This window comes from Sapajus apella, unplaced genomic scaffold (assembly GCF_009761245.1).
Source record: "Sapajus apella isolate SASKATOON/1434 unplaced genomic scaffold, GSC_monkey_1.0 scaffold48, whole genome shotgun sequence".
Lineage (NCBI taxonomy): Eukaryota > Metazoa > Chordata > Mammalia > Primates > Cebidae > Sapajus > Sapajus apella.
The window spans coordinates 18,266,983-18,293,974 of NW_022436988.1; the positions used below are offsets into that span (position 1 = coordinate 18,266,983).

A 26,992-nucleotide genomic window follows, 5' to 3' on the forward strand; every position below is an offset into this window, starting at 1 on the left:
GTCGTGCCTGGGGTCATGGGAGCAGGGGAGCCATGTGTCAGCCATTCTTTCCTCCAGGTTTCAGATTGTTGCTGAAAAGCCTCTCCTGTAGTGCTGGACCGTGCCCCAGCTCCCTTGTCTTAAGTCGGGAGGACTTGAAGCCCACTGTCCCCGGATGGCTGGGGGCGGATGGAGGGAATGGATAGCCAGGTTGCCTGGAGCTCTGCAGGTCCAGGATCAGGTGTGAGTAGGCCTCTTGGCAGCCTCTCCGTGGATGCACTGCTTCGAGGAGCAGGCAGGGGAAGGGAGGCAGCTCTGTGTGCAGGGGTGACGTGTCCAAGGGCAGGTGAGGTAGGCTTAGATGTGAGTGTAGTAAAGGATCTGACCTTTTTAAGAAGCGCCTAAGCAAATGCCCCATATCCCGAACACCAGTTGATCAGTCTAGCTTTGGAGAAGGATCTCCAAAGAGTAGCTGGGGAGGAAGCATCCCCAGAGTAGTTTCTGAGGTGGAGGACTTTCCCAGAGTGAGCAGCAGGGCCGAACACCAGTTTGTTGTGGGGGGCATCTGCTTAGGGGCTGCTTAGAAAGGTCTGGTGCCAGGCATGGTGGTACACACCTGAGGTCCCAGCTACTTGAGAGGCTAAGGCAGGAGGATCAACTGAGCCCAGGAGTTTCAGTCCACCCTGGGCAATATAGTGAGACCCTAACTCTAGAAAAGATTTTAAAGGAAAGATCGGAGCCAACAGAGGGCAGGAAGCCCTGCGCCTGAGTGGAACAAATTAGCCTCCCCACCCTTTTGAGCAGCTGGGAAATGACTCATAGAGGCAATGAGTGTGTGTGTGTGTGTGTGTGTGTGTGTGTGTGTGTGTGTGTGCTGGTGAGGGCATGAGCATGCGTATAAGTAGGCCATGTGGGGGTCAGGGGATATATGGGGTCAGAGGTTCAATTGGTGCAAATTGACCTGTGGTTCTCTTCCCCCCACTGACCCCTCCCACACACAGCTCCCAGCACAAAAGCCCAGGAGGCCTGAGCATGACCCTGCCAGGGCCTGCCAGATGCCAACCCCAGCCCACACTTCTCAGGGCCTCACCAGGAGGATCTGGCCTGCCCTTCCATGGGGATAGATGGTCGAGGGTCGGGCTGGCCCAGGGAGCAAACTGAGTGGGACCTCAACCTGGGCGGGCCCCATGCTGAGGGAGGGCAGCTATGCCAAGCCCAGTTCCCCAAAGGGCTGAGGGAGGCCAAGTCGGTAGGAGCTCAGGGGCTGGCTTGGCATGAGAGAGAGCTGCATTCGAGTCCTGGCTCCACTGCTGGTCAGCTAGGATGACGAAAGTGAAGTCCTTGGGACGTGATAAGCTCCAGATGATGTCCGTGATAACTTTTCATCTAGAAATATTTCTTAAGCCTCCACCTCGTGGGCCTGTGCACGTCAGCACGACAGGTGATTGCATGGAAATTTGGGGGCCAGAGAAACCAACCCCTCCCATGCTAAGGAAAATCTTTCCCGGGCTAACTGAAGCTCAGAATTTCACGTCTTACAACACATTGGGAGGAGAAACCCACTCTGAGACCTTGTATCTAGGGAGAAAACGCTTCCGGGGCTGACAGATGAGCTGGGAGAAGTGAGTGGGAAGGGCCACAGTGCATGAGACCCAAACGGCCTGTTTGTGGGCTTTTATTTCATCAGAACTGAGCCAACCAGAAGCACTCCGGGTAGAGAAAAAGGGTCAGATTTGGGAGAGGAGGAAGAAAGTTGGGGGGAAACCAACAAGTTAGCTGGGCGTGGTGGCTCATGCCTGTAATCCCAGCACTCTGGGAGGCCCAGTCGGGCGGATCACTTGAGTGCAGGAGTTCATGACCAGCCTGGCCAATAAAAATTAGTCAGGCGTGGTGGCGAGTGCCTGTAATCCCAGCTACTTGGGAGGCTGAGGCAGAGAGAATTGCTTGAACCCCGGAGGCAGAAGTTACAGTGAACAGAGATTGTGCCACTGCACAAAAACAAAACACAAAACAAACTAACCAGTGTTCTTGGAGAACCCTGGAGATCGACAGGGAACGGGGCTGATGGTGAAAGGAGGGAATGCCTGTACATCCTGAACAGGAAACCAGCCATGGCATACAGCAGGTGTGAAATAAACATGGCCACCTCTGTTACTCTTATCCCTTGGGTAGAACAAGTTATCAGGCTGGATGAATCAGGAGCTTAAAACAGGGAGGCTTGTTCTGACCTAGTGAGTTGCCGTGGAAAATGCAATCAGCTTTAGCCCACTCCTCACCCAGGAGCCCACCCCCACATCACCCCAGTTGGTTTCCGGAACTCTCTGGGCCCCTGAGTGTCTGGAGGTTTCCGCCCGAGGCTCCTGGCTCCAGGCCTCCCTCCAAGGTCTCTCAGAGCAGATTTCCTCTGCAGAGTGTCAGGCCGGGGGGGAGGGCCAGCTGGGGTGACTTCCTCTAGGCCCCTGCCTGCCAACGCACAAGCCACTTTTCCTCCTCTCCAGGCCCCAAGTGCTGGCAGAGAAACAATACAGCTACCCCCTTTCCGTCCCCACCCCTGGCCTGCTCCAGCTGAGAAAAAGTCGTGACTTGAGACTTCCAACCCAGGGAACATAGGGATGGATTTTTCACTCCTGGAGCTGGGCCATAGCAGGAACATAGGAATTTGGGAAGTAGGCCACCCGGATGCCCGGTGCTGTCTTTGGCCAGGACAAAGCAATCTGGTCTGTTTCAGACTCCCAGGAAGTTCCAAGTCTGACCCCCTACTGCAGGTGAAGCTTGAGGGGGGAGGGTCTCCACTGGCCTCAGATGACACTGGATCATTTTGCTCCAAATCCATAGAGAAACAAAACAGTTAGATCCTTGTGGGTGGCTAGCAGCTTTGTTGGAGATGAAGAGCATGCTTAGTTGGCAAGAGTGGAGGTGGCTGGTGCCTGAGCAAGGCCAGCAAGCAACCTGCCACCTCTGCATCTGGAAGGATGTGCCCTGGAGTTAATAGAGAAGGCAATGAGGGGCAGATCACATTCATTCTCAGCTTCCCAAGAGAGTACCTGCATTAGTCCATTAGAGACATACCCAGACTGGGCAATTTACAAAAGAAAGAAGTTTGTTGGACTTACAGTTCCACGTGGTTGGGGAGGCCTCACTATCATGGCAGAAGGCAAGAAGGAGCAAGTCACATCTTATGTGGATGGCAGCAGGCAAAGAGAGAGGGAGACCTTGTGCAGGGAAGCTCACCATTTTTTAAACCATCAGATTTCATGAGACTTATTCACTATCATGAGAACAGCACAGGAAAGACCCACTTCTGTGATTCAATTATCTCCCACTGGGGAATTATGGGAGCTATGAGATTTGGGTGGGGACACAGAGCCAAACCGTATCAGTACCTTACAGTGGCTTTTATATCCTGTTGGCAGGCACATGGCTGAGACCACTTGGGGGATTTCAGGCTGATGCCCTTCAGCTGGGTGGATTTCTGGATGTTTGAAGAACCCTCGCCAAAAGTGTAGTTGTCCCACAAGGGAAGGTTCTAGAAGGGTATAATGGGGATAGGGAGGGAGGTCTGTCCTGAGTTTGCCTGGTCAATAATTTGGGACAATCAGGATCAGAGACACTCAGCTGTGAGGGATGGCCTTAAACTGGAGGAGAATCAAGATCCAGCTGACCTTCGGAGGACTGGAGGTGAAGAGGTGCAATGAGCAAAGGGAACTTAAGTAGAGGAAGATGTAAAATCCTGCAGCTGGATTTATATCAACCTTGTATCCTACAACCCTGCTGTAATCATGATTAGGTCTAGAAATTTTCGTGTTGATTCTGATTTCATACTTAGACAGTCAGATCATTTGTGAACAAAGATAGTTTTATTTCCTCCTTCCCAGTCCGAATACCTTTTATTTCCTTTTCTTGTCTTATTGCATTAGTTAGGACTTCCAGGTCGATGCTGGAAAGCTGTGGTAAGAGGGGCAGACTTGCCTTGTTTGTGATCTTAGTGGAAAAGCTTTGAGTTTCTCACCATTAAGAGCAATATTAGGCCAGGCGTGGTAGCTCACACCTGTAATCCCAGCACATTGGGAGACCGAGGGGAGTGGATCACCTGAGGTCAGGAGTTTGAGACCAGCCTGACCAACATGGTGAAACCCCATCTCTACTAAAAAAACAAAAAAATACAAAATTAGCTGGGCACGGTGGTGCATGCCTATAATCCCAGATACTTGGGAGGCTGAGGTAGGAGAATCACTTGAACCCAGGAGGCAGACATTGCAACCAAGATTGTGCCATTGCACTCTAAATAAAGCAACGTTTGCTGTAGGTTTCCTGGTAAACACTCTTTGTTAACTTTAGGAGGTTTCCCTCTATTTCTGGTTTGCTATAAGTTTTCATCATGAATGGGAGTTGCATTTTGTCAAACGCGTTTGCTGCATCTATTGATATGATTATGTGATCTTTCTTCTTTAGCCTGTTGATATGATGGATTACATTAATTGATGTTTTGTGTGTGTGTGTGTGTGTGACAAGGTCTCACTCTGTCACTCAGGCTGGAGTGCTGTGGTGTGATCATGGCTTACTGCAGCCTTGATCTCTCGGGCTAAGGTGATCCACCCACCTCAGCTTCCTGGTTAGCTGGGACTATAAGTAGGCACTACCAGGCACACCCAGCTTACTTTTTGTGCTTTTTGTAGAGATGAGGTTTCACCATGTTGTCCAGGTTGTTCTCGAACTGTGCTCAAGCAATCTGCCCACCTCGGGCTCCCAAAGTGCTGGGATTACAGTCATAAACCACACATCCAGCCTGATTTTCAAATGTTGAACCTGCCTCGCATACCTGAGATGAATTTCACTCGGTCGCGGTGTATAATTATTTTCATACGTTATTGGATTCAGTTGCTAATATTTTGTGAGATGCACATGGGTTTAAAAGAGAAAAATCAATTGCACAGTGCATAAGAAGGGGAAGACCTAATGAGACCACAGCTGATGAGGAAAGACCTAGGGGTAACTGCAAACCCCACCTTGTGTTTGGGCTGCGGAAGAAGTGATGCCATCCTGGAATGAACGAACATAAAGGCTGTCCAGGCCAGGGAGAAAAGGCCTCTGTGGTCAGACTATATCTGGAATTGGGTGTTCCGATCTGGCTGCTCCACAGAGAGACAATGCCGGGCTGGACCCACTCCAGAGAAGAGCTGCCTCGCCCTCCCGCGTCCTCAGCCTCGGCTCCCTGCCCACAGACAGCTGGCCCCGGCCTGGCTCTCTGACTCCCCACCCCTCCTCCCCCACTCCATCCCTGTCTGTCACCACCTCCAGGCCCCCAGGATGGCCTGAATTTGCCCACCACTTCCTCCTCAACTTCCATTCTGACGGAGGTTCCATGGGACTTTTCACTTGTGAAACAGACTCCAGCCTGGCCCCCGAGGAGCTGGGTTTGAGTCTTGGCTGAGCCTCTCATTTATCACTCTCTAAAATTATCTTACTTGCTTCCCTATTTACTGCCTGCCCCCTCCCTCTGGAATGCAAGCTCAGTGAGGACAGGGACTGTGCAACTGCTGAGGTCTGCCCTGGCACCCAGATCACAGTCCCGCATGTTGTAGCAGGTGCTCAGAAAATGTTTGTTGAATGAATCAATATGTGAGCTCTGGGTGGATTCTGTTCCTCTTTGGGCCTTAGTTTCCCCATCTGCAAAATAAGGGAGTTGGACTTGTTGCTCTCAAGTCCTTGTGACTCCAACATTTTTTTTTTTTTTTTTGAGATGGAGTCTCACTCTATCCCCTAGGCTGGAGTGCAGTGGCATGATCTCAGCTCACTGCAACCTCCGCCTCCTGGGTTCAAGTGATTCTCCTGCTTCAGCCTCCCGAGTAGCTGGAACTACAGGCGGATGCCACCATACCAGGCTAATTTTTATATTTTTATTTTATTTTGAGACAGGGTCTTACTCTGTCACTCAGGCTGGTGTGCAGTGGCACAATCATAGCCCACTGCAGCTCAAGCAGTCCTCCCCTCCAGCCTCCCAAGTAGCTGGGACCACAGGCACATACTACCATGCCTAGCTAGTTTGTTTTATTTTTTAGTAGAGACGGGGTCTCGCTGTGTTGCCCAGGCTGGTCTTGAACTCCTGAACTCAAGCAGTCCTCCTGCCTCGGCTTTCCAAAGTGCTGGGATTACAGATGTTAATTTAACATTCTTAAATTCACTGGGAGGAGGTTGCCTGGAGCCCCCCCCAGACCCTCAGCTGCCACGTCTCAGGGGATATCCGGGGACAGAGGCGAGTGGAAGGAGAGCAGGAGCTGTCATCTTGGCCCATGTTACTCCTGCCTGTGGCCCAGGGAGCCACGTGGAGATTGGCCAGCACATCGCCTGCCTATCTCCTGGAGCTTTGTCGGCACTTTGTCCCTGCCAGGAAACCAGCATCTGTGCATCCCAGACGCCCCTCCATTCCTCCACTGCTGCCTGTTGAAACGTAGCTCATGCCCTCTATTTTAGCTCTTTCCTCTATTCTGGAAAGGGTGGGCCAGAGGACCACACATGCTGCCAGTGATGGCACCACCCCAGCCCACCTGCCCTGCGAGGGGCTCTTCTTGGCTGCAGGTTGAAGTCCAGACCCTCAGGCCTGCAGCAAGCCCTGGCCCAGCTGCCATCTTCTCTGTCCCCAAGCTCCTAAACAGCTTCTGTGCTACACAAGAGTAAGCTCCCTGCGTCCTGCCTCTGTCTTTGTTCCGGCTGTTCCCGCCCCCTGCGGGATTCCTTCCCCTCCATTTCCCTGTGTTCCTAACTCACTCATCCTTCGAGGCCCAGCTGAAAAGCCACATCTTTCCTCCCCCTACTTTCCTCCCCCCATCCACCCAAACTCCCAAAGGACAGTCAATTCCCCCCCCTTACCTTCTCTTGTCACAGTCACGTGTGCCATGCCCACCTCCACCCCGAATGTCAGCTGTGGCCCCTTTCTGTCCTACTCATGCCCAGCTCAGCTTCCAGCCCACAAACAGAATGAACAAATGGGTGGATGGATGAATGAATGAATCAGCGAAACATCTCAGAATCCACTGTGTCCCTGGAATGTCTGTATCCAAGGCCCTATTTGCTTATTCATTCAACAGACACTTATTAAGTGCTTACTGTGTGCACAGTGTTAGGACTGGCCAGGGTGACACAGACAGACATAGTCACTGCTCTCTTGGTGTTTCAATCTAGTGAGGGTGACAGACAAATATGTAAGGCAAATAAGCAAGTGATTACAAATTATGACAAATGATGTCAAGGAAAATACAGGGGTCTGTGAAGGGGAGTAAAGGAGAGGGAAAGCCCCTTGGAAAGGGGGACATTTGGGCTTAGCACAGAGGGATGAGAAGGAAAAACCACATGTAAGGGGAGAGGGGAGAGGGCCCTAGGGGGAGCAGGAGCTTGGTGGAGGCCAAGAGCAGGAGCCAGCTCAGTGGTTAAGGAGCTGGAAGGAAGCTCCTTATTTTTTTTGAGACAGAGTCTCATTCTGTCACCCAGGCTGGAGTGCAGTGGCACAATCTTGGCTCACTGCAACCTCCACCTCCCGAGTTCAAGCAATTCTGCCTCAGCCTCCCAAGTAACTGGGATCACAGGGGGTGCCATTCCCCCTGGCTAATTTTTATATTTTTAGTAGAGACAGGGTTTCACCATGTTGGTCAGGCTGGACTCAAACTCCTGACCTCAGGTGATCCACCCACCTCGGCCTCCCAAAGTGCTGGGATTACACACGTGAGCCACCTGGCTGAGCCTGAAGAATTTTAAAAGGAGAAATAACATGACTAGTTTTCATTTTTCAAAGATCAATGACTATTTTAGGGGACTGATTCGGAGGGTGCGGGGGTAAAAGCAGGTAGCAGGAGACAGGCTATTGTAAGAGACTATCGTGGCATGAACCCAGAGAAATGGGAAAATGTCAGGTACAGGTGTATGTTGGAGATGGTATTAATAGAACTTTGGACAGGCTGGGTGTGGAAGGTGAAGGAAAAGGAGAATTCAGAGAGACACCCTAATTTTTCATTTGAGTAACCAGTGGCATTGATGCCATTTCGTGGGTTGAAGGGTGAAACGGTGGAAAATGCAAACGTCTGATTGCAGTTGGGAGGGTGTGGGCCACCCCAGTGGAGCCATCGGGGGCAGGTGAATATGTCAGCCTGGACTTCAAGGGAGATGTTTATCACATTCCTATGACATTACTATTATTTTATTCATGAAGTTATTATTTATTTTTAATTTATTATTTTATTTTATTTATTTATTTTTAGAGACAGAATCTCGCTCTGTTGCCCAGGCTGGAGTGCAGTGGCACAATCACGGCTTATTGCAGACTTCACTTCCTTGGGTTCAAGTGATCCTCCCTCCTCAGCCTCCCAAATAGCTGGGACTATAGACACACACGACTGCACCCAGCTAATTTTTATATTTTATTTTATTTTTTTGAGACAGAGTCTTGCTCTGTTGCCCAGGCTGGCTTGGTCTCACCTCACTGCAACCTCCGACTCCTGGGTACAAGCGATTCTCCTGCTGCAGCCTCCCGAGTAGCTGGGATTACAGGCACCCTCCACCACGCTCAGCTAATTTTTGTATTTTTAGTAGAGACGGGGTTTCACCATGTTGGCCAGGCTGGTCTTGGACTCCTGACCTCATGATCCACCTGCGTTGGCCTCCCAAAGTGCTGGGATTACAGGCGTGAGCCACTGTGCCCAGCCAATTATTTTTTGTGGAGACAGGGTCTCACTGTGTTGCCCAGGCTGGTCTCCAATTTCTAGGCTCAAACGATCCTCCCACCTTGGCCTCCCAAAGCACTGGGATAACAGGCGTGAGCCACTGTGCCCGGCCCCACAACATTATTTACAGTCATAGGGATGATGCCACCCTGAACCAGCTTGAACCCTGAAAAACCTTAGAGATTGAGGAGAGAAACCAGCACAAGCAGAGAAAAGTGAGAGGGAGCAGCCAGGGATGGGGAAGGGAAAGAGTGAGCAGCTTACACGGAGGCTGAGAGAATCAGGTGCTTCCAGAAGGGGGCTGGGCCAACTGGGCTGCATGCTTCTGAGGCTCTGGGAGCTGAGGACAGAAGCGTGTTCACCGGACTTGGCAGCAGGGAGGGTGTAAGTGACTTGACAAAAGTAGTTTCAGTTGAGGGGGAAAGGGAAGCCGGGTTGGAATGGATTGGAGAGAGAATGAAAGATAAGGAAGTCAAGACAGCTGGTGTAGACACTTTCCAAGAAGTTTTACTGTAAAGAGGAGCAGAAAAATAGGGCAATCAATGCAGGGAGGTGTGGGGCCAGGAGGGCAGTTTGTCACCGCTGCTGTTGTTTTTAAAGTCGGGGACACTAGAGCCTGTTCACAGATGGGGAGAGGTTGATGGGCAGTAGAGAGAGGACACCTGGAGAGGTCTTTGGGAAGCAAGAGGGGCTGGGGTCCTAAGCCCCAGGAAAGCTGGACCCTTGCTTATGATTATTATTCTCACAGGATGCAGGAAGAAGGGGTGGGATGGGAAGATGGTTCTGTGGATTTGACAGTGTGCGGTGGCACTTCCTTCCTCGGGGAAGACCGTCTGCTGAGAGGCTCATGGGGAGGAGTGTGGAAGTTTGAGGGAAGAGAAGGCATGAAATCGTTGTTTTCAAAAAGTGACAAAGTGAGCCTACCAGAAAAATCCACACTTACAGGGCTGGCATACTTGAGGACAAACCCAAAGTATGTGACCATGACTTTAAGGTGAGCCCAGCCTAGTCATACCATTCCTCGAGCCACGTTTCTCTAGCTCGGAGGCTGACTCCAGAAAAGCAGAGCGGGGGACATGCAGGTGAGGGGTTCCCCAGGAGAGCATGATAGGAGAGAGAACGCACCCTGGGAGCTGTGGAGGAGGGACTAGAACTGGGATCTTCTAAGTGAGGCTAGAAGAGGAGGGATGTGAAGTCAGAAGCGGTCTGATGGTGAGGGAGAAAGGGCAGGGTCAAAGGACTGCAGGTACCCAAAGATTATGGCAACTAGGCCCCTGAGCCAAGAGCTGAAAAGATGGATGGGGCAAGGGGAGAGCTTGAAGTGGTGATATCAGAGGAGATATGGTTTCTGGTTATGATTTAGGTTCAGGGTGTGCTTAAAGGAGAAAAGAGCTAAGGTGGAGTGTCCCTGCAATTCATTCACTCACTTATTCATTTGATAAACTGTAATTGAGCTGGTGACACAAACGAGGGGAGAGTTCCCACCCGACCAGGGTACCCAGGGAGGGCTTCCTGGAGGAGGTGGTTTTTGTGTGGGTTGAGTCGAAAAAGATGAATGGAAGCTCTCCAGGGAGACAAAGAGGATGGGTGCTCTGGGAGGAGAGCAAACCACAAGCAAAGGCATCGGGGGTAGAGCAGGGGAGTGGGAAACATCTTGGCCCATTTGTGAAAATGGAGGTAGCATGGCCAGAGGATGGGGAAAGGGTAGGCGATGAGGTAGGGATCTGATCATGGAGGGCCTTGGGAGCCCTAGGGAGGGTTTAGGACTTACTGTTAAGCAGTGGGAAGCCATTGAAGATTTAAGCAGGGAGCGAAACTTGTTATTTTACAAATATTTATGATAGTCGAGGGGAGAACCTGGTGGGAGGTGGGTTTTTTTTTTTTTTTTTTTGGTTTTTGAGACAGGGTTTCACTCTGTCACCCAGGCTGGAGTACAATGGCACCATCATGGCTCACTGCAGCCTCAAACTCCTGAGCTTAAGGGATCCTCCTGCCTCCATAGCTGGGACTGCAGGAACATGTCACCACTTGGGGAGGTTATTTGAACAGAGCAGGTGAGGGGTGGAGGGTGGAGAGGGCAGTGACACTGGGGAGGGAGCATCCGTAGGGCGTGGAACTGGCCAGATCTACCACCAAGATGCTTTGGGCAGCCACCAACCAAAGCCAGCTTCAACAAGTGGAACCAATGAGGACTTTCTTCCCCTTGCATTACGAAACAGCCAGACCTCAGGGGTAATGGAGGGGTAGGAGAAGAGGAAATTAGGAGGAAGTGAACATTTTGAAGGGAGAGGTGTGCGCTGTGCAAAGAAAACGGGCTGCGGAACAGGCCCCAGAGAATAAGCATCTTCCAGGGGCAGGGAAGGGGCAGGTCCCAGAGCCGAGCTGGGCAGAGTGGCTGGAGGGGCAGGTGATGTCCTGCTCCCAAGAAGAAAGGCGGTAAGCAGTGTGGGGCACTCGGGAGGGCTGGCGAGGAAGAAAACACTGGATCTGGCCCCTGGGGCGCTCTGGTGGCTCAGGTGAGAGTTGTTTCCTCGAGTGCTGGGGTTGGGAGCCAGACTATGTGTCTGTGGGCTTTTGTGGCCCCACTTGGGCTCCTGTAATGAAAAGAGTGAGCAGTATCAGGACAGGAGGATCGTCATAGCAGGGACTGCGGACTGGGTGGGTGCACAGCAGCCCTGGGGTCCCTCCAAGGCCATCTGGCTGGTTGGCACCTTCTGTGTAGTGCTAAGCAGCGTGTAGGGGTGTATGTGGGGCAAGTGATGGGAAGGAAGGTGGCAAGGTATATGACAGGGCTGTGAGGTGCAACTGGGAAGGTCAGCATGGGGGTGGCTCCAGGCCGGGTGTGCGTGCGTGTGCCTGTGTGTGCAAGTGCACACCCTCGCTCGCGATGGGGACCAATGAGCAGCTGAGGGCAGGGTCGGCAGGAATGAGCAGAGTCATCCGTGTGGAAACACGACTCCCCGGGTGCTATAGGGAGCAGCTGGAGAGCCAGGCACAGGGGCGTGTCCAGCTTTGCCCAATGGCTCTGGTCTCTTCCTGGCCGCCGTCTCCACCTGTTAAACAAGCCTGAGAAGTGCCTGTGCTGACCAGGGTGGGGGTTTTGCTGCGGGCGTCAAGGCCCACTGGGAGAGGGCCGTCCTCGGGTGTGGCTTTGGGGGTGTCTGGGGGTCTGTCCAGGTCTCTGTGGTGCAGGAGTGGCTCCAGGTCTGTCCATGTGGATCTCGTGGTGGCTATGTGTGGCTTCGGGGGTCTCTCTGCAACTGCCTGCTGATGTGATCATTCCCCAGGGTCATTTGCAATAAGTGATCCCCCTTCCCTTCCACAGGGAACAGTCTCTGGAGGGCTGGGCAGAAGGGGAGAGGGGCCGGGAGGGGCCCAGTCCATTCAGTGCTCACAGGCATCGAAGGCGCCTGGTGGGTGCCCCTTTCCCCCATCCAGCTCGTGCTGGGACCACCAGCCAAAAGCAGTCCCCAGGAGCTCTAGCCCTGCCCCCACCATTGGAGTCATCCATTTCCTTGTCTCTGTGACCTTTCCCATACGTCCTCTCTTCCATGTTAGCACCTGCAGTTCTCCAGACGCAATGTTCCTCTCCCAGCTCACCCTGCCTGCCCGGGGGGCTCCGTCCCCCAGGGCTGTGGGAGGCAACTGCTGGGAGCCCTCCGCTGGGCCCAGGGCCCTTCCTTCTTCCCTCTCTCAGACCAACACCAAGTACCCCAAAGGTCAGGAAAGAGGAACCCACCCCACCCCCACCTTCCTTTTCCCCTCTCTCCAGGTCAGGGATGGCACACAGGCAGAGGCGCCCCTGGCAGACATCACTAATCAATCACAGCAACCTTTTTGCACAGAGCCTGGCTCCCCCTTCATGGTCTCCACCTGCATCTCCAGGTGGCCAATATCAGGATCCACATTGGCCCTCACGATGAAGTCCCTGTGCTAGTCCCACTTTAGTCTGACACCCCCTCCCCACGAGGCCCCTCATCCTGGCCCATTCAGAAGTCGCCTGAGCACAGCCAGCTGTGGCTCTCTCTGTCCTCTTAGGCTGAAGTCACACGGTTCCAGGAGCTCGGGCCCAGAAGGCAGTTGAAGGCACTGGGGCGTTGGCCCCATGTCCCAAGGCCACAGAGAATCTGGTTGGTTTGCCGTTGGTCCTGGGAGCGGCCCCCGCCACTGCTAGGGAGAGCGTGGTGTGGGGCCAGGGGTGATGCTCTGTGCCCAGCACCTGTGCAGCAGCAGTACCTGGGCTTTGCAGGCACATCTCCCAGTCCCAACAGAGCCTGCACACCCACCTCCCCGGCTCGGCCGCTGGGCAGGCAGGAGGTGAGGAGGAGCCGGCCGGCCCAGGGAGGGGCAACTGCCCAGCACCCCGGGGCTGCCCATTGCAGCTGCCCCGGCTACCCGCCACCCTCCTGGTCTCTGAGCCCAGGATGCGAGGATGGCCAGACCGTCTCTGCCCACCCTGGTGCCTCTGGGCCCTGAGTGCCTGCGCCCCTTCACCCGGGAGTCTCTGGCAGCCATAGAACAGCGGGTGGTGGAGGAGGAGGCCCGGCTGCAGCGGAACAAGCAGATGGAGATTGAAGAGCCCGAGCGGAAGCCTCGAAGTGACTTGGAGGCTGGCAAGAACCTGCCCATGATCTATGGAGATCCCCCGCCAGAGGCCATCGGCATCCCCCTGGAGGACCTGGATCCCTACTACTGCGACAAGAAGGTTCGGGCCTGGGAAGGCTCCCTCTGTCTGTCTGCCGTCCATCTGTCTATCTGTCCCCAGGCCTCACAGCCTCTCTCCCCACCTTAGACCTTCATCGTTCTCAACAAGGGCAAGGCCATCTTCCGCTTCTCTGCCACACCCGCTCTCTACATGCTGAGCCCCTTCAGCGTGGTCAGGCGAGGGGCCATCAAGGTGCTCATCCACGCATATCCTGCCCGAGAAGGGAGAGGCGGGAGGGGTTAGGGATGGATGAGATGGGGTGCTCTGGGCCAGGAGGCCCGCCATCACCTCCCCTCCTAGCTGCTTCGTCACTCTCCTTGACCCTGCCCCACGCTGTTCAGCATGTTCATCATGATCACCATCTTGACCAACTGTGTGTTCATGACCATGAGTGACCCGCCTCCCTGGTCCAAGAACGTGGAGTGAGTCTCCCCCATCCCTGAGCTCCCCGGCCCTGGGACACAGCCCGTCTCAGGTGTCTGCACCTCTGCGTGACACTGCTCTTGTCTTTCAGGGAGACACATTGTCACCGTGACCCTCATCCACACCTTGAACCCCCGGGGTGGCCACACTATCACTCGCTAGTGTCCTTAGCCGCTTGGGTGGCATATCTTATTTCTGGGGGTCTGTCGTTGCCACAGTCACCCCTGCCCATGTGACATGCCTGCCCTGGCCGGCCCTCTCCCCGCCAGGTACACATTCACAGGAATCTATACCTTTGAGTCCCTCATCAAGATACTGGCCCGAGGCTTCTGTGTTGATGACTTCACATTTCTCCGGGACCCCTGGAACTGGCTGGACTTCAGCGTCATCATGATGGCGTGAGCAGGGTCCTGAGGACATCCCGAGCCTGGGGCGGGTGAGGGGAAGGGCCAGGCCTCAAAGAGGGCAGCTGCCTGTGCTGAGGGCTGCAGGGAACATTGGTCAGTTGTGCAGATAGGGAGCTGCACAATTCTAGAAGCTGCCATTCTCAGGGTCTGGCTCAGAGCTCTCCTGATGGCCTCCCGATCATCCCATGAATCAGCCCTGACCCGCAGGCCCGCAGGCCCTCACCCGCTAGGAGAGCCGGGCTGTCTTTACCATCCCCACTCCCCCACAGCAGAGCTCATGCACTGTCCTTCCCAACTCCTGAGCTCCCAGAGGAGCTTGGAGGGTGTCTTACCTGTCCCCAGACCCTGTGGAACCCCCAACTTCTTGGGAATCATCATTCCAGGCCTGGAGAAGCCCTGATTTCTGCCCTACCACCCACCCCAGGCTCTGACAGTCCCCACCCTCCTCCACCTCCCTCCCAGGTACCTGACAGAGTTTGTGGACTTGGGCAACATCTCAGCCCTGAGGACCTTCCGGGTGCTGCGGGCCCTCAAAACCATCACGGTCATCCCAGGTACTGGGGAGGTGCAGGGAGCCTCTGCCTGAGCTGAGAGACGCCACCACCCCCACCCCCCACACCATGCGCCTGCCGGGAACCCGGCTCAGGGTCACAACACTCCCCAGCTGAGAACTCAGCAAAGCCTGGACACAGAGGGGCCCACATGACCAGGGGGCAGAAGGGGTTCTATGTGGAAGAATGGCATTTGAGAGGCAGCATAGCAAGGTGGTTAAGAGCACAGACTCAGCTGGGTACGGTGGCTCACACCTGTAATCCCAGCACTTTGGGAGGCCAAGGCATGTGGATCAACAAAGTTTGAAACCAGCCTGGCCAACATGGCAAAACGCCGTCTCTGCTAAAAATACAAAAGTTAGCCTGGTGTGGAGGCGGGTGCCTGTAGTCCCAGCTACTCAGGAGGCTGAGGCAGGAGACTCACTTGAACCCAGGAGACAGAGGTTGCAGTGAGCTGAGATCATGACACCACACTCCAGCCTGGGAAAAATAATGAGATCCTGTCTCAAAAAAAAAAAAAAAAAAAAAAAAGCACAGATTCTGGAGCCTTGACTGCCTGGGTTCAATTCTCACCTCTACCACTTCCTAACTTTGCCTTTGGGCAAATGCCTCACCCGGTCTGTGTCTCAGTTTCCTTATCTGTAGAATGTGGAGACTAATAATACCACTCCTTGGTTTGTTGTAAGGATTAAATGTCTCAATGTCTGTAAGGCCCTCACAGCCCTTGACCCATGGCTTGTGATATATATGTGTGTGCTCAATAAAATAAGCATACCAAGCAGAGCAGAGAGAGACACGAAAGGACTCCATAAGGGAAAGTCCCAGCCCTGAGAGCTCAGTTAGGAACACACCACGCACCTGCTGACAATAAGGCCAGGGTAATTCCAGAGTAATACATCCAGAAACTTGAGATTAATAGAATCCGATCATTCAGACCCACAAAAGAGCATGTGAAAAAAACTGGAGATGGCCCAGTAAAGGAGAGAAAGAAAAAGGATCAAGATCAGGCTCTGGAAAGAGGGGAAATTGTTAAATCCTAATGCCGCTGGGCGCAGTGGCTCACATCTGTAATCCCAGAACTTTGGGAGGCCAAGACGGGCGGATCACTTGAGGTCAGAAGTTCGAGACCATCCTGGCCAATATGATGAAAACCCATCTCTACTAAAAATACAAAAATTAGCTGAGTGTGGTGGCACTTGCCTGTAATCCCAGCTACTTGGGAGGCTGAGGCAGTGAGCCGAGATCACACCGCTGCACTCCAGCCTGGGCAACAGAGCGAGACTCTGTCTCTAAATAAATAAATAAGTTTTTATTTATTTTAGTTTTTGTTTAAATAAAGTTTTTGTTTATTTCTGCAGGGCTTTTCAGAGCCTTTGATAGGATAATCTACATAATGACTCTCCAAGAGCAGAATCTAGGGCGTAGCTTTTACCAAACGTTATCAACCCCCCTTTTTAAGGGCACAGCATAGGAGATTACTGTTCTATCGAACACACTTTGAGAGTGCTAACCTAGTGACATGTAGTAAGCTCCTCTGTATGCCTTGGTTTGCTCTAGAGGTCAGACAACAGCCCATCAGTCTTTACAGTCCATTCTCCTAGTGGCTGAGCACCTGTGGCCATTTGCAGGCTCCAGATTGAGGATGTGATCAGAGAAGGGTGGGGTTAATTTCGGAAGGCTTCGGGGAAGTAGCGGTGCTCAATGAGTCAGGCCTTGGAGATGGAGTAGGAAAAAGCTTGGTGGTGGGAGCCGATGGGGAGGGGCTCTGTTTTCACCCTGCACTGCCCCCTGCCAATATCCTTGCCGCCTCCACGGTCAGGGCTGAAGACGATCGTGGGGGCCCTGATCCAGTCTGTGAAAAAGCTGTCGGATGTGATGATCCTCACTGTCTTCTGCCTGAGCGTCTTTGCGCTGGTGGGACTGCAGCTCTTCATGGGAAACCTGAGGCAGAAGTGTGTGCGCTGGCCCCCGCCGTTCAACGACACCAACACCACATGGTACAGCAATGACTCGTGGTACAGTAACGACACATGGTATGGCGATGCAATGTGGCACGGCAATGACTCGTGGTATGCCAACGACACGTGGAACAGCCGTGCAAGCTGGGCCACCAATGATACCTTTGATTGGGACGCCTACATCAATGACGAAGGTAAGAATAGAGGGTGGACAGGCAAGGGGAACCTAGCGCAGCCTCTGCCCCTACTTTTCATTTGAGTTGGAGTCTTACTCTGTTGCCCAGCCTGGAGTGCAGTGGCGCTATCTCTGCTGATTGCAACCTCCACCTCCCAGGTTCAAGCAATTCTCCTGCCTCAGCCTCCTGAGTAGCTGGGATTACAGGTGTGCACCACTATGCCCAGCAAATTTTTGTATTTTCAGTAGAGACAGGTTTTCACCATGTTGGCCAGGCTGGTCTCAAACTCCTGACCTCAGGTGATCCGCCCACTTCAGCCTCCCAAAGTGCTGGGATTACAGGTGTGAGCCACTGCGCCCAGCCCTGCCTCCACTTCTTATGAGACAAATAGGCCGGCGAGGTCCTGAGCTTAAATCCAGCACTTGGTAGCCTGTGTCACTCCTGACAAGTCACTTGATCTCCCCAGCCCTCTGAACCCTCACCTATAAAATCAAGATAACTATCTTCCTCAAAGGGTTAGTGCAACAACAAATGGCAAACTGTTTTTAAAACCTTAAAGTGCCGAGCACAGTAGCTCATGCCTGTAATCCCAGCACTTTGGGAGGCTGAGGCGGGTGGATCACCTGAAGTCAGGAGTTCGAGACTAGCCTGATCAATATGTTGAAACCCCATCTCTACTAAAAATACAAAAATTAGCCGGGTGTCGTGGTACATGCCTGTAATCCCAGCTACTTGGGAGGCTGAGGCAGGAGAATCACTTGAACCCAGGAGGCGGAGGTTGCAGTGAGCTGAGGCTGTGCCATTACACTCCAGCCTGGGCAATAAGAGTGAAACTTGGTCTCAAAAAAAAAAAAAAAAATCCTAAAGTTCTCACTATACAAAGCAAGCGTCTATAGTTCCTACTCCCTAACCTGTGCACTCCCTGTCCTCCTTCATCACAGCACGTGCTCACACCCTGGCAGGGTCACAACCACCCCCCAACATACCCACGTCTTATTTACATATGCATCTGCACAGGTACACACGCCAGAAACACACACATTCTCACACAGCCACTGTTAGTCTACACAGTGCCTTCCTGCCAATTAGGGAAAGGTGACCCTTCTCACCCTGGCACTTGGATTCCAGCCTCCACTCGCCCTTCACTCAGGGGCCCTGCACAGATTCACAGCAGCCCTATGCACACATGTACACGTACCCTCTTTGTGCTGCTGCTGTGTCCTGACTTTACGTCCACACCGGGCACTGAGCTGACAGTGCTTGCAGCTGAGCTCCCTGCCAAGTCCCTGCCAGAGACCTTGGAACTTGGTACTGTCCTTAAAAGAAGGGGAAGAGGCAGCCAGGGAACATCCGTTTTGTTTATGTGGTACACACAGACCTGTTCACAGGTGTGCAGTGAGTGCACGTGCTCACACTGTGTCCATGTGGGTGACTTGCCTCCTTTGTGGCCTCTGACTCCCAAAGGGAACTTCTACTTCCTGGAGGGCTCCAACGATGCCCTGCTCTGTGGGAACAGCAGTGATGCTGGGTGAGTGGGGCTAAGGGATGGGGAAAAGGCGCCCTAGGGGTCTTGGAAGGTGGGAGTTGATTCAAGGCGAGGACCTGGGGTGGACAGGAGTGCGGGGAAGTTGTGGGCATGGATGGAATACTTTTCTGTTTGGGGGACACAGGCAGAACAGAGGGATTCTTCTTTTCCCTTGGGGTCCCCATCTGTCCCCAGCTGGAGTGCTCCTCCCACCCTAAACCCAGCCCCCTGTCCTAACCCTAGGCACTGCCCCGAGGGTTATGAATGCATCAAGGCTGGGCGGAACCCCAACTATGGCTACACCAACTACGACACCTTCAGCTGGGCCTTCCTGGCTCTCTTCCGCCTCATGACACAGGACTATTGGGAGAACCTCTTCCAGCTGGTACAGCTGCCCCCATCTTGCCCCACAACCCTACAGCCACCCAGCCTCTTCAGGGCCTGACGGGGCCTACCGCAGGATGACCAACCCCCCAGCTGGGCCATCTCCTCATGGGCTCCCACACTGCCCTTATAGGAGCTGGGTGCCCTCTGAAACTGGGCACCTGCCCTGAGCCAAGCCATGGTTTTAATTCTTTCCACACTTTGCTTTCAGAGCCGAGGTCCGGGTCTAGCATAGCCATACGCCCCAGAACCTCCAGGCCTTACAATAAGCAGTAGGGCAGCTTAGAAATTCAGTGCTCCCCATACTTTATTTGCCTTCTGCCATTTGCAGGGAAGGCAGGCTGAGTCTGCAGTGATAGTGCCTTCTGATGCCTGGTGACGTTTCTAACATTGATGTTGATAACAACAACAGAAATAATAACAACAATAACAATAGCTACTAGCTGGGCGCAGAGACTCACGCCTGTAATCCCAGCACTCTGGGAGGCCAAGGCAGGTGGATCACTTGAAGTCAGAAGCTTGAGACCAGCCTGACCAACATGATGAAGCCCTGTCTCTACTGAAACAAATGCAAAAATTAGGCGGGCGTGGTAACATGTGCCTGTAATCCCAGCTACTTGGGAGGCTAAGGCAGGAGAATTGCTTGAACCTGGGAGACGGAGGTTGCAGGGAACCGAGATCGTGCCACTGCACTCCAGCCTGGGGGGGTGACAGAGCAAGACTCCATCTCAAAAAAATACAAAATACAAAAATACAAAATACAAAAATTAGCCAGGTATGGTGGTAAACACCTGTAATCCCAGCTACTCAGGAGGCTGAGGCAGGAGAATCACTTCAATCTGGGAGGTGGAGGTTGCAGTGAGCCAAGATCATGCCACTGCACTCCAGCCTGGGCAAAAGAGCAAGACTCCATCTCAAAAAAAATTGATTAAATAATAATAATAGCTACTATTTGTTGAGTTCTTACACAGTGCCAGGCACTGTGGCAAAGCTAGAATTCAAGCTGACCCCAAACCCATGTTCACCAACTTTCTGTCCTGGCTCCCTGATATCAGTATGCCTGGCTTCAGTCCTCCTCTGGGCCAGGAGACCAGAAATGCTTGAGTCTCAAGTAGATATTTCGAAGTTCCCCAGAACATGGCTCAGTGTGCCAATGATGGCCATCAATTCCCCAGGCTCGGTGAGGGAGGGGTTTTGCTTACCCATCCAGGCAATGGGTGTATGGAGAGGGGCAGTGGGTCAAAGGAGGCGAATGCCATGGGACCCCTCCACTCCCTCTCCCCCCACTCCCAGACCCTTCGAGCAGCTGGCAAGACCTACATGATCTTCTTCGTGGTCATCATCTTCCTGGGCTCTTTCTACCTCATCAATCTGATCCTGGCCGTGGTGGCCATGGCGTATGCCGAGCAGAACGAGGCCACCCTGGCCGAGGATAAGGAGAAAGAGGAGGAGTTTCAGCAGATGCTTGAGAAGTTCAAAAAGCACCAGGAGGAGATGGAGAAGGTCTGGACCCCAGGGCTCTCCCTGCCCTCAGCTGGGGCTGCCCGGCCACTGGCTTCTCCCTGGGGGGCTGAGGGTGAGGGAGGGCATGGGGGTAGGGGTTTTGAGGCAAAAAGGGCAGAAAGCCCCAGCTGGGAGCTTTGCTAGTGGGGGAGGAGGACATCCAAGCAGTAGAAAAAGCATTTATCTGTTCTGTGCCTCAGTTTCCCTGTCTATAACAAGGAATCTGGAGTAGCTAAACCCAAAGTATTTTTTCAGCTCAGACATTTCTGGTTTCAAGATGCTTTCTGGGCACTGAGGGAAGGGCTGGTCCTGATGAAGCCCCAGTGAGCGGCTGACCATTTTCTCATTCTCTCATCAAGTGGAGGGTTTGTTGGGGCATAACAGTCAAGGGTCTTCAGAGAAGAGGGTCTTCAGACACTTTGGTCCCTACCCTCTCATCCCCACCACCACATTAGCCTGTCCCTTCCCCACCTGCAGTAAGTTTGACACACCCTGAAGGACCCTGAGGGTCAATTAGTCTATCCCACTGGCTCAGAGCTGGATTCCTGCCTGTCACTCTTGCTGGTCTACAGGCCAAGGCCGCCCAAGTTCTGGAAGGTGGAGAGGCAGATGGGGACCCAGCCCATGGCAAAGACTGCAATGGCAGCCTGGACACATCACCAGGGGAGAAGGGAGCCCCGAGGCAGAGTGGCAGCGGAGACAGTGGCATCTCTGACGCCATGGAAGGTGAGTGCCTTGCGTCCCTGTGCCCACTTAGGTAGTGTGGGGCCTGGCTGGCCTGGATTCAGGAGAACAGGGATGCCATGGAATGTGAGTGCCCTGTGCCCCCTCTATCCATTCAGGCTCCTGAGGTCAGGGTGGAGCCTGGCTGGACTGGCTTCAGGACAGTAACTTAATATTGGCACAGAAGAAACAGCTGTGATAAATATAGTCCTGCCTTAACCTGGCCCAGTTCTAGCTGCAAGGCCAGGCTGCTGTGGGAACTGGGGGCTTCCGGGAGGGCCTTGGGGGTTGCCCAATGGGAAGCATAAGCTAATAATACTAACAAGAAAGCCCAATGTTCTGGAAACTGGACATCCTGCTCCTCAAGTGTTCTCTGGGTAAAAGTTAAAGGTCAAAAGTCAGATTCTGCCCAACCAGAATCCCCAATCCCTGTGCCATCCACTGAATCTCAGAAGAATAAGGATGTGATGAGAGGTGAACAGACACAACACGATGGATGGATGGGTAATAGATGGATGGACAGACAGCCGGCCGGATGAACAGATGGATGGATGGATGGATGGATGGATGGACACATGGACAGACAGACAGATGGATGAATGGTTGAATGGATAGATGGATGGATGGATGGACAGATGGATGGACGAATGGACAGAGAGATGGATGGATAGATAGATGGACAGACAGATGGATAGAGAGATAGATGGATGTATAGACAGATGGACCAATGGACCGGTGGATGGATGGATGGATGGATGGATGGATTGATGGATGAATGGATGGACAGACAGATAGACAGATGGCTGGATAGATAGATGGACAGATGGATAGACAGATAGATGGATGGATAGACAGATGGACCGATGGACTGATGGATAGATGGATGGGTGGATGGAAGATGGATGGATGGATGAATAAATGGATAGATGAATAGATGGATGGATAGATGGATGGATGGACAGATGGATGAATGGATGGACAGACAGATGGATGGATGAGAGGGAGGAAAGTGTGGAAGCAGGAGGGAAGGAGGAAGCACAGGAAAGAGGGACAATAGGATAAAGGAATTCTGACTCAGAGAGATCTGGCTCCATCCCCAGATCAGCCTGCCTTGTGCCACCGGGTTGGGGGCCCTGCAGGACTTTGCAGATTTCTAGAGGGCACCATGTCACCTGACCTTGTATGACAGGCATCCAGGTGCCCATATACCCTGCCAGAGAGTGTCCAGGGAATGCTGGTGGAGGAGGCCTCTCCACCCTGCCATTGCCGGGACTGCTGTGAGAAGTTTTGGGCCTCAGACCCTGTTTGGGCACCTGCAGAAGCACAGGGTAGGCGTGTAGGTGCAGGCTGGGGAGGTTTTGATTGAGGCTCAGTGTGCTAATTGCTGGGTATAGGGGATTCAGCCACTCACACCCCTGGCATGAACCCAGGGTCTCCAATGGGTTGCCACCCACCCACCCACTCCAGTCCCTTTTCTTCCTCTTTGAAATTGGAGGCACTGATTGCATTTACCAGGTAAACCTGCCTTGATGAATAAGTGAGATTATGCCTGGCCAAGGACACTCTTGTAGGACACCAAGGCCAGGAAGAGGAGGGGCAGTTTCGTCCCATGGTCCTTGCACAGCACTCATGGCTTTGGTGTGGCAAGAACAGGGAGTGTTTCCAGAAGGCAACACTGGTGGGAAAGGATGGATCGGCTGGGGACACTTCGGAGGGGCGGTATTACCGACAGTGCATCCCCGAGGGATCTGTCTGCAGGGTGGCGGCGGCCAGCAGCACGTGGGGCTGGAACCCAAGCCCCTGCCGTGGCCTCCCGCCTCTTCCTGGGAATGCGGACCCAGACAGATTAGGGCATATCTAAGGCCAGGCTCGCAGTGCAGTCCCAGGCCTCTGGCAGGGGGTGGACGTCCTGTCTAGTTCCCCACCCTGAAGGGGTGGGGCTTTGTGGGGGGTGAGCCAAGGGAGAGAGACTTGAGGCAGGGCATTGAAAGGCAGGGTTAGGGGAAAGGTTTGCCGAGGAGGTGGGCCTGTGAGTTACTGTACTAAGGGGCAGGGCTTTGGTAGGAGGCGGGGCTTCTTCGGGGGCGGGGAATGTGGGTGGGGTTTAGAGGGGACAGACTTGAGGATGTGCTCCGCGAGAGGGAGGAGCTTGACGCCGGGGGTGGGTCTTTGAGGAGGCGGGGCTTTGGGGAACAAAGCTGTGGGCGGAGTTTAGGGAGGTGGGTCCGGAGGTTGATGCAGTGAGTGGTGGTGAAGCTTGGAGTAGGGGGCGGGGCTCTGGGAACGCGGGTTTTGGGGTTCCAGGGGTGGGACTGTAGTTGGGGGTTAGAGAGCGACGTCTGGAGGATGCCCACTGAGGCGGTGGAGCTTGGAGCTGGCCACGCTAGGGGGCGGGGCTTTGGGGTAAATCCACGTGGGGCGGAGGTTGCAGGGAAGGTGTCAGTAAGGGTGATGCAAGAGGTGGTGGAACTTGGAACAGGCCTTGCTAGAGCGTTGAAGCGTTGAGATGTGGAGCGCTAAGGGGCCGGGCTTGGAAGGTGGAACCAAAGCTCTAGGTGGAGCCGGGGGCACGTGAGGTGTGAATCCTCACCAGGTGCCTGCTACCACTCCTCTCCCAGAACTGGAAGAGGCCCACCAGAAGTGCCCGCCATGGTGGTACAAGTGCGCCCACAAAGTGCTCATATGGAACTGCTGCGCCCCGTGGATGAAGTTCAAGAACATCATCCACCTGATTGTCATGGACCCATTCGTGGACTTGGGCATCACCATCTGCATCGTGCTCAACACCCTCTTCATGGCCATGGAGCATTACCCCATGACGGAGCACTTTGACAACGTGCTCACCGTGGGCAACCTGGTAGGGAGGAGCAGGGGAGAGGGATCATTCATGGGCAGGACGGGAGGGGATGGGGCCCAGGGTGGCTGTCTGGCTGTGTGCAAATATGGGTCACGGTGGGGGACACATGCGGACAGCTGGGATTATTTTCCCATCATATGGGGACATGAGTTGATATGGGGGAGTACTTGGGGTGATGTGTGGTACATAGAAGTGGGGCTTCAGGATATTTGGGGGCAGGGAGAGTGAGGTGAGGTGCTGGGCTTCTTAAGGTCCAGACTCTTGGGGATCTGGGGTCCAGACCATGCCCTGGAAGTAGGGGAAATGAAATGGGGGTATGGAGATGGGATGAAGGGGCTAGGTGACAAGTCTGTCCACTTCCAGAAGTTGTCACGGTCCTGAAAGGAGCCAAGGGATCTGGCAGTGGGACCTATAGCTCTGGCTTCCGAGGCCCAGTGGGCCCCAGGAGCTACTCCCCCAGCCCTCACCTATTTCTCCAGCGTGGCTAGGCACCTCCCCTCTCCAGCCCTTTTCCGCTCCACTATTGTTGACACCACTGATCCACCCGCTTATCCGGGCCCATTAGGAGCATTATCACCTTGTTGCCAGCCCCAGAGGAGCCTGACAAAGGGAAAAGCTGCCTCCTCCTCCAGCCCTGCCCCACCCTTCCCAATTTCCTTTACAGTTTTTCCAGGACAGCAAATGGGCGAGATGCTTCCCAACCCTGAAGGTTAGGGGAAGCCAGGGAGAGTAAGATTTGGGGTCTAGGACAAGACCAGGGCTGGGTGGGTGGCACAAGAATCAAACCCTGGGCTCCCCAGCCTTTGAGGCAGGCATGTCTGTCCCATATAGCAGCCGAGCGAGCCGTGGCCATGCCAGGCTGGAGGGGCAAGGGCGTGCTCTGGACTTGTGGCACAGCTGCTGGGATGTGCATGATGGACCAGGCCCGCCTGCCAGCCCACCCCCTGCCCACACTATGCTGCTGTCTTGGCACCTGCTGTGTCCAGAGACAGCCTCTGGGAGGGGCTCAGCATGTGCCTGGGCAGGCTGTGGACCAAGGGCAGCTGGTGCCCGGCAGGATGGGGGCCGTGCCCAGGGAGCTTTCAGGGACTGTGCAATCCTCAGACCCCATGTCCAGGGTTGGCAGAGCAGCTCTGGCTGCCTTCTCATTGATTTTGCTCCTTTGGCCCCTGTCTTGGCAGACCTTTGAGTCCACCAAGATTTGCAGGGTCCTGGGACTGGCCCCTGTGGAGAGGGTGTGGGCACAGAGACAGGATGCTGAACTGAGCCCCTGAGAACTGGGCTTGAGATGTGGCTCCTTCCCATGTGGGTGCTGTGATGCCAGCTAGCTGCCTAGCTTGCTGAGTCTCAACTGCTCATGCGTGGAATGCATGTGAGAATTCCTCCCAATGTTGTAGAGATCAGGATACTAATGAGGTCACAAAGTGAACCACAGAGTGCCCTGCAAACATTGAATATTGTGACAGGGCTGGGGCTCCAAGCAGTGAAGTGCCTTGCCCACTGTCATGAGGCCAGAAATGGATGGGAGCGGGTCTCAGAGCTATATCCACCTCTGCCCTATGGCTTGACCGTTGCCTCCATTACTCACACACACACGGGCCATGTGTGCCACTCCTGCCCCTTTCAGGGCTCTGGACCCCTTTCCCCTCAGCCCCTGCAGCCTCTGCCAGGAGGTGAGTGTTGGGTGGGAGACTCTCAGGGCCCTGGGCTCCCCAAGGTTCTGTGACAGGGCTTCACCTTACTGCCCCCCAGGTCTTTACAGGCATCTTCACAGCAGAGATGGTTCTGAAGCTGATCGCCATGGACCCCTATGAGTACTTCCAGCAAGGCTGGAACATCTTCGACAGCATCATCGTCACCCTCAGCCTGGTAGAGCTAGGCCTGGCCAACGTACAGGGGCTCTCTGTGCTCCGCTCCTTCCGTCTGGTACTCGAAAGCCCCGGGGCCAGGGGCTGGGATGGTGGTGGGCTGAGCAGACTAAGGAGGGTGGGCATAGGGATGGGAGGAGAAACCCCAGGAAGCCGGAGGGCTGAAAACAAGGTCCCCTCTGCCTGTGCACACCTGTTACCTCTCAGAACCTTTCTAACCTGTAAAACAAGGAAAAGGAGTGCCCTCTCTCCTTTCACAGGGCTGCTGGGGGGACCGAAGTGACAGAAGCCAACACTGGGTTTGATTCTTTAATGACCTTGGGCAGCAGTGGAGCAGGAACTGCAGCCCCATTCTGCAGACCTGGAAACGGAGGCTCTGCAAGTTCATTAGGAGTAGGAGTGGGACCTCGGAACTTGTGTCTTTCCACTACTCCGTACGGAGCACTGTTATTCTTTTTAAAATTTTATCGGCTGGGTACAGTGGCTCATGCCTGTAATCCCAATACTTTGGGAGGCCGAGGCAGGTGGATCACCTGAGGTCAGGAGTTCAAGACCAGCCTGGCCAACATGGTGAAACCCATCTCTGCCAAAAATACAAAAATTAGCTGTGCATGTGGCGAGCACAGCTGTAACTATAGTCTCAGTTACTTGGGAAGCTGAGGCAGGAGAATTGCTTGAACCCGGAAGGTGGAGGTTGCAGTGAGCTGAGATGGTGCCACTGCATTCCAGCCTGGGTGACAGAGGGAGACTTCATCTTAAAACAACAACAACAAACTTTATCAAGGGACCTTTCATGCGTGCACAAAAGTATAGAGAAAGTATAATGAACCTCCAGTACCCATCACCCAGGTTCAACAACCACCAACAACATTCTACATTTCCTGTTGCATCTGTCCCCCAATTTTTATTGTGAAGGCAAATTCCAACATATAATTTCACCTGTAAATACTTTAGTCTGTATTTTTTTTTTTTTAGACAGGGTCTCTCTTTCACCCACGCTGGAGTGTAGTGGCACAATCACTGCTCGCTGCAGCCTCGACCTCCCCAGGCTCAAGCGACTCTCCCACCTCAGCCTCCTGTATAGCTGGGACCACAGGCACACAGCACCACGCCTAGCTAATTTTTGTATTTTTTGTAGGTCAGGGTTTCCCATGTTGCCCAGGCTGGTCTCCAACTCCTAGGCTCAAGTGATGCACCTGCTTCAGCCTCCCAAAGTGTTGGG

At 53.7% G+C, this 26,992-nt stretch overlaps 1 protein-coding gene across 5 annotated transcripts in view; it reads left to right on the forward strand.

Moving 5' to 3' along the window:
• Positions 1-26,992, forward strand: part of SCN4A (sodium voltage-gated channel alpha subunit 4) — a 51,399-nt gene that overhangs the window by 4,303 nt on the left and 20,104 nt on the right. For 2 of the 5 annotated variants that reach the window (XM_032241994.1, XM_032241999.1), the window contains exons 2-13: positions 12,729-13,395; positions 13,483-13,601; positions 13,728-13,817; positions 14,088-14,216; positions 14,688-14,779; positions 16,596-16,928; positions 18,375-18,438; positions 18,679-18,820; positions 20,113-20,322; positions 20,895-21,048; positions 23,664-23,902; positions 25,655-25,828. In XM_032241994.1, the coding sequence (XP_032097885.1) occupies positions 13,123-13,395; positions 13,483-13,601; positions 13,728-13,817; positions 14,088-14,216; positions 14,688-14,779; positions 16,596-16,928; positions 18,375-18,438; positions 18,679-18,820; positions 20,113-20,322; positions 20,895-21,048; positions 23,664-23,902; positions 25,655-25,828 (2,019 nt within the window). In that variant the 5' untranslated portion in view covers positions 12,729-13,122. Of the gene's footprint in view, positions 1-12,462; positions 12,576-12,728; positions 13,396-13,482; positions 13,602-13,727; positions 13,818-14,087; positions 14,217-14,687; positions 14,780-16,595; positions 16,929-18,374; positions 18,439-18,678; positions 18,821-20,112; positions 20,323-20,894; positions 21,049-23,663; positions 23,903-25,654; positions 25,829-26,992 lie in introns of those variants that run through there. The other 3 variants (XM_032241995.1, XM_032241996.1, XM_032241998.1) reach the window with 3 other exon arrangements.